This window comes from Pleurodeles waltl, chromosome 6 (genome assembly GCF_031143425.1).
Source record: "Pleurodeles waltl isolate 20211129_DDA chromosome 6, aPleWal1.hap1.20221129, whole genome shotgun sequence".
Classification (NCBI taxonomy): domain Eukaryota; kingdom Metazoa; phylum Chordata; class Amphibia; order Caudata; family Salamandridae; genus Pleurodeles; species Pleurodeles waltl.
The window spans coordinates 1,716,893,367-1,716,900,526 of NC_090445.1; the positions used below are offsets into that span (position 1 = coordinate 1,716,893,367).

Sequence of the window (7,160 nt, forward strand, 5' to 3'; positions counted from 1 at the left end):
GAAATAAAAAAAAACACAAAAGCAGGAAGAGAAAATGAAAAACTAATGACAAAGGGAGAAAGCAGGAATGAAAGAGAACCTGAAGCGGGAGGTAAAGGGGCTTGGAGGGTCTGGTTGTGGATGAAAGAGACATGAGATGGAATCAAGACTGCACAACCTTGCTACTGTGCATCACCAACGTTTGCTGTGTTGGCCACAGTGCTTCCCAGCAGCACTTTGGAACTCCGCACTTATTCTTTTACAAGTTAACCTCTGGATTCAGGCCTTTTTACCTGCACCCTGTTGGGGAGAAACCTTACTATCTCTCCCATGTTCTGTTAACACAGGCGTCCGTCACTCGCCTTTATGTGACCTCAATATAACCTGTATATAGTCAGAGAGCCACTTCCTCAAAGGCCGGTTTCTATTTGGTCCAGTCGTGTGCGATGCACACAGTCTTGGTACTAGGGGTGTCTGTTGAACAGGGAGAATCCCTTTGTGCTTCCTGTTGGCCCCTGAAACTCTCTCCCCCACCACCTTCTGTAGGATGTAACCTGGCAACAGCACACCCATGGTTCAAACTGTCTGGGTGGATCCCACGAATGATGCAATGTTCCTATCTGACTCCTAGAAATGGCAGGTAAGAAACAGGACAAAACAGCGGGCTGCACCTTGTCCACACTGGACTGAGGTTTGGGATGTTTTAGAGAGCTGACACATTAGCGGGCTCTGCCTGTCTGCCAGTGCTGCCAAAAAGGAATAAACACTGTCCTCTTGACTATGGGCTTTGCACTTTGTCGTGCCTTAAGAAGTCCCAGCACTCTAGTGCTCAGAAGGGCTTGGCAGTTCAAGAGACCCAGCACACTAGTGCTCAGAAGGGCTTGGTAATTCAAGAGACCCAGCACTCTAGTGCTCAGAAGGGCTTGGTACTTCAACAGACCAAACTAGTGCTCAGAAGGGCTTGGCAGTTCAAGAGTCCCTGCACACTAGTGCTCAGAAGGGCTTGGTAATTCAAGAGACCCAGCACTCTAGTGCTCAGAAGGGCTTGGTAATTCAAGAGACCCAGCACACTAGTGCTCAGAAGGGCTTGGTACTTCAACAGACCCGACTAGTGCTCAGAAGGGCTTGGCACTTCAACAGACCCGACTAGTGCTCAGAAGGGCTTGGCACTTCAACAGACCCGACTAGTGCTCAGAAGGGCTTGGTAGTTCAAGAGACCCAGCACTCTAGTGCTCAGAAGGGCTTGGTACTTCAAGAGACCCAGCACTCTAGTGCTCAGAAGGGCTTGGTACTTCAAGAGACCCTGCACTCTAGTGCTCAGAAGGGCTTGGTACTTCAAGAGACCCAGCACTCTAGTGCTCAGAAGGGCTTGGTACTTCAAGAGACCCAGCACTCTAGTGCTCAGAAGGGCTTGGTACTTCAACAGACCCGACTAGTGCTCAGAAGGGCTTAGTAGTTCCAGAGACCCAGCACTCTAGTGCTCAGAAGGGCTTGGCACTTCAACAGACCCGACTAGTGCTCAGAAGGGCTTGGTAGTTCAAGAGACCCAGCACTCTAGTGCTCAGAAGGGCTTGGTAATTCAAGAGACCCAGCACTCTAGTGCTCAGAAGGGCTTGGCACTTCAACAGACCCAGCACTCTAGTGCTCAGAAGGGCTTGGCAGTTCAAGAGACCCAGCACTCTAGTGCTCAGAAGGGCTTGGTACTTCAAGAGACCCAGCACTCTAGTGCTCAGAAGGGCTTGGCAGTTCAAGAGTCCCTGGACACTAGTGCTCAGAAGGGCTTGGCACTTCAAGAGACCCAGCACTCTAGTGCCCAGAAGGGCTTAGCAGTTCAAGAGACCCAGCACTCTAGTGCTCAGAAGGGCTTGGTACTTCAAGAGACCCAGCACTCTAGTGCTCAGAAGGGCTTGGCAGTTCAAGAGTCCCTGCACACTAGTGCTCAGAAGGGCTTGGTACTTCAAGAGACCCAGCACTCTAGTGCTCAGAAGGGCTTGGTACTTCAAGAGACCCAGCACTCTAGTGCTCAGAAGGGCTTGGTACTTCAACTGACCCGACTAGTGCTCAGAAGGGCTTAGTAGTTCCAGAGACCCAGCACTCTAGTGCTCAGAAGGGCTTGGTACTTCAACAGACCCGACTAGTGCTCAGAAGGGCTTAGTAGTTCCAGAGACCCAGCACTCTAGTGCTCAGAAGGGCTTGGCACTTCAACAGACCCGACTAGTGCTCAGAAGGGCTTGGTAGTTCAAGAGACCCAGCACTCTAGTGCTCAGAAGGGCTTGGCACTTCAAGAGACCCAGCACTCTAGTGCTCAGAAGGGCTTGGTACTTCAAGAGACCCTGCACTCTAGTGCTCAGAAGGGCTTGGTACTTCAAGAGACCCTGCACACTAGTGCTCAGAAGGGCTTGCTAATTCAAGAGACCCAGCACACTAGTGCTCAGAAGGGCTTGGTACTTCAACAGACCCGACTAGTGCTCAGAAGGGCTTGGTACTTCAAGAGACCCTGCACACTAGTGCTCAGAAGGGCTTGGTACTTCAACAGACCCGACTAGTGCTCAGAAGGGCTTAGTAGTTCCAGAGACCCAGCACTCTAGTGCTCAGAAGGGCTTGGCACTTCAACAGACCCGACTAGTGCTCAGAAGGGCTTGGTAGTTCAGGAGACCCAGCACTCTAGTGCTCAGAAGGGCTTGGTAATTCAAGAGACCCAGCACTCTAGTGCTCAGAAGGGCTTGGCACTTCAAGAGACCCAGCACTCTAGTGCTCAGAAGGGCTTGGCAGTTCAAGAGACCCAGCACTCTAGTGCTCAGAAGGGCTTGGTACTTCAAGAGACCCAGCACTCTAGTGCTCAGAAGGGCTTGGTAGTTCAAGAGACCCAGCACTCTAGTGCTCAGAAGGGCTTGGTACTTCAAGAGACCCAGCACTCTAGTGCTCAGAAGGGCTTGGCAGTTCAAGAGTCCCTGGACACTAGTGCTCAGAAGGGCTTGGCACTTCAAGAGACCCAGCACTCTAGTGCTCAGAAGGGCTTGGCAGTTCAAGAGACCCAGCACTCTAGTGCTCAGAAGGGCTTGGTACTTCAAGAGACCCAGCACTCTAGTGCTCAGAAGGGCTTGGCAGTTCAAGAGTCCCTGCACACTAGTGCTCAGAAGGGCTTGGCACTTCAAGAGACCCAGCACTCTAGTGCTCAGAAGGGCTTGGTACTTCAAGAGACCCAGCACTCTAGTGCTCAGAAGGGCTTGGTACTTCAACAGACCTGACTAGTGCTCAGAAGGGCTTAGTAGTTCCAGAGACCCAGCACTCTAGTGCTCAGAAGGGCTTGGCACTTCAACAGACCCGACTAGTGCTCAGAAGGGCTTGGTAGTTCAAGAGACCCAGCACTCTAGTGCTCAGAAGGGCTTGGTAATTCAAGAGACCCAGCACTCTAGTGCTCAGAAGGGCTTGGCACTTCAAGAGACCCAGCACTCTCGTGCTCAGAAGGGCTTGGCACTTCAAGAGACCCAGCACTCTAGTGCTCAGAAGGGCTTGGTACTTCAAGAGACCCAGCACTCTAGTGCTCAGAAGGGCTTGGCAGTTCAAGAGTCCCTGGACACTAGTGCTCAGAAGGGCTTGGCACTTCAAGAGACCCAGCACTCTAGTGCTCAGAAGGGCTTAGCAGTTCAAGAGACCCAGCACTCTAGTGCTCAGAAGGGCTTGGTACTTCAAGAGACCCAGCACTCTAGTGCTCAGAAGGGCTTGGCAGTTCAAGAGGCCCTGCACACTAGTGCTCAGAAGGGCTTGGTACTTCAAGAGACCCAGCACTCTAGTGCTCAGAAGGGCTTGGTACTTCAAGAGACCCAGCACTCTAGTGCTCAGAAGGGCTTGGTACTTCAACAGACCCGACTAGTGCTCAGAAGGGCTTAGTAGTTCCAGAGACCCAGCACTCTAGTGCTCAGAAGGGCTTGGTACTTCAACAGACCCGACTAGTGCTCAGAAGCGCTTGGTACTTCAAGAGTCCCTGCACACTAGTGCTCAGAAGGGCTTGGTAATTCAAGAGACCCAGCACACTAGTGCTCAGAAGGGCTTGGTACTTCAACAGACCCGACTAGTGCTCAGAAGGGCTTAGTAGTTCCAGAGACCCAGCACTCTAGTGCTCAGAAGGGCTTGGCACTTCAACAGACCCGACTAGTGCTCAGAAGGGCTTGGTAGTTCAAGAGACCCAGCACTCTAGTGCTCAGAAGGGCTTGGTAATTCAAGAGACCCAGCACTCTAGTGCTCAGAAGGGCTTGGCACTTCAAGAGACCCAGCACTCTAGTGCTCAGAAGGGCTTGGCAGTTCAAGAGACCCAGCACTCTAGTGCTCAGAAGGGCTTGGTACTTCAAGAGACCCAGCACTCTAGTGCTCAGAAGGGCTTGGCAGTTCAAGAGACCCAGCACTCTAGTGCTCAGAAGGGCTTGGCAGTTCAAGAGACCCAGCACTCTAGTGCTCAGAAGGGCTTGGTACTTCAAGAGACCCAGCACTCTAGTGCTCAGAAGGGCTTGGCAGTTCAAGAGTCCCTGCACACTAGTGCTCAGAAGGGCTTGGTACTTCAAGAGACCCAGCACTCTAGTGCTCAGAAGGGCTTGGTACTTCAAGAGACCCAGCACTCTAGTGCTCAGAAGGGCTTGGTACTTCAACAGACCCGACTAGTGCTCAGAAGGGCTTAGTAGTTCCAGGGACCCAGCACTCTAGTGCTCAGAAGGGCTTGGCACTTCAACAGACCCGACTAGTGCTCAGAAGGGCTTGGTAGTTCAAGAGACCCAGCACTCTAGTGCTCAGAAGGGCTTGGTAATTCAAGAGACCCAGCACTCTAGTGCTCAGAAGGGCTTGGTATTTCAAGAGACCCAGCACTCTAGTGCTCAGAAGGGCTTGGCAGTTCAAGAGTCCCTGGACACTAGTGCTCAGAAGGGCTTGGCACTTCAAGAGACCCAGCACTCGTGCTCAGAAGGGCTTGGCAGTTCAAGAGACCCAGCACTCTAGTGCTCAGAAGGGCTTGGTACTTCAAGAGACCCAGCACTCTAGTGCTCAGAAGGGCTTGGCAGTTCAAGAGTCCCTGCACACTAGTGCTCAGAAGGGCTTGGTACTTCAAGAGACCCAGCACTCTAGTGCTCAGAAGGGCTTGGTACTTCAAGAGACCCAGCACTCTAGTGCTCAGAAGGGCTTGGTACTTCAACAGACCCGACTAGTGCTCAGAAGGGCTTAGTAGTTCCAGAGACCCAGCACTCTAGTGCTCAGAAGGGCTTGGCACTTCAACAGACCCGACTAGTGCTCAGAAGGGCTTGGTAGTTCAAGAGACCCAGCACTCTAGTGCTCAGAAGGGCTTGGTAATTCAAGAGACCCAGCACTCTAGTGCTCAGAAGGGCTTGGCACTTCAAGAGACCCAGCACTCTAGTGCTCAGAAGGGCTTGGCAGTTCAAGAGACCCAGCACTCTAGTGCTCAGAAGGGCTTGGTACTTCAAGAGACCCAGCACTCTAGTGCTCAGAAGGGCTTGGCAGTTCAAGAGTCCCTGGACACTAGTGCTCAGAAGGGCTTGGCACTTCAAGAGACCCAGCACTCTAGTGCTCAGAAGGGCTTGGCAGTTCAAGAGACCCAGCACTCTAGTGCTCAGAAGGGCTTGGTAGTTCAAGAGACCCAGCACTCTAGTGCTCAGAAGGGCTTGGCAGTTCAAGAGTCCCTGCACACTAGTGCTCAGAAGGGCTTGGCAGTTCAAGAGACCCAGCACTCTAGAGCTCAGAAGGGCTTGGCAGTTCAAGAGACCCAGCACTCTAGTGCTCAGAAGGGCTTGGCACTTCATGAGACCCAGCACTCTAGTGCTCAGAAGGGCTTGGCAGTTCAAGAGACCCAGCTCTCTAGTGCTCAGAAGGGCTTGGCACTTCAAGAGTCCCTGGACACTAGTGCTCAGAAGGGCTTGGCAGTTCAAGAGACCCAGCACTCTAGTGCTCAGAAGGGCTTGGCACTTCAAGAGTCCCTGGACACTAGTGCTCAGAAGGGCTTGTTACTTCAAGAGTCCCTGGACACTAGTGCTCAGAAGGGCTTGGTACTTCAAGAGACCCAGCACTCTAGTGCTCAGAAGGGCTTGGCACTTCAAGAGTCCCTGGATACTAGTGCTCAGAAGGGCTTGGTAGTTCAAGAGACCCAGCACTCTAGTGCTCAGAAGGGCTTGGTACTTCAAGAGACCCAGCACTCTAGTGCTCAGAAGGGCTTGGCACTTCAAGAGTCCCTTGACACTAGTGCTCAGAAGGGCTTGGCACTTCAAGAGACCCAGCACTCTAGTGCTCAGAAGGGCTTGGTACTTCAAGAGACCCAGCACTCTAGTGCTCAGAAGGGCTTGGTACTTCAACAGACCCAACTAGTGCTCAGAAGGGCTTGGTACTTCAAGAGACCCAGCACTCTAGTGCTCAGAAGGGCTTGGTACTTCAAGAGACCCAGCACTCTAGTGCTCAGAAGGGCTTGGTACTTCAAGAGTCCCTGCACTCTAGTGCTCAGAAGGGCTTGGTACTTCAAGAGGCCCTGCACACTAGTGCTCAGAAGGGCTTGGTAATTCAAGAGACCCAGCACTCTAGTGCTCAGAAGGGCTTGGTACTTTAAGAGTCCCTGGGCGCTAGTGCTCAGAAGGGCTTGTGTTGTAAAGTGCCCTTTTTTGGATGGTCACTCCCCCACTTTTTGCTGCTTGTTGCTGTTGTTTTTGACCTGTTAGTGTACTGAGACCTGAAAACCAGACCTCAGTACTTATGCATTTTCCATTAAACTGTATGTTGAATTGTGTAGGCTAATTGGCAAGGACTTTACCTCCCCTGTAAGTCCCTAATAATTTGTACCAGTGTTACCCAGGGCAAGGGTGGTAAAGGGGCCAGCAGGGCTACAGCACTGATTGTGGCACCCTGTATGACCTGAGTAAAAGTGAGACTGCAGAAGCTGCCCCGTCAGCCTGCACCAGCAGCCTGCTGCTTGAGTGTGACTCTGCCCACACCAGGTGCAGGCAGAGTCCCTTTACTACCTATAGTACGGGTCAGTTACCCCTTATGCAGGGCTCCTATAGCCCAGGAGGCAGGGTGCGATGGACTATGAGTGAGGACATAAATGCATGAGCCTATATGACCCCTTGATAGCACTTAAAAGGTAATGCTAGCACGAGTAACCAGCGGTCCATAGGATAACATGGATTGGCATCTGG

General features: G+C 52.2%; 1 protein-coding gene across 1 annotated transcript; it reads left to right on the plus strand.

Moving 5' to 3' along the window:
- The first annotated feature begins 612 nt into the window (after positions 1-612).
- Positions 613-6,698, plus strand: LOC138301828 (NAC-alpha domain-containing protein 1-like). The gene is made up of 3 exons (XM_069242325.1): positions 613-619; positions 5,242-6,317; positions 6,684-6,698. Exons 1-3 carry the CDS (start codon positions 613-615, stop codon positions 6,696-6,698), a joined length of 1,098 nt encoding a protein of 365 aa, XP_069098426.1.
- Positions 6,699-7,160: the final 462 nt, after the last annotated feature.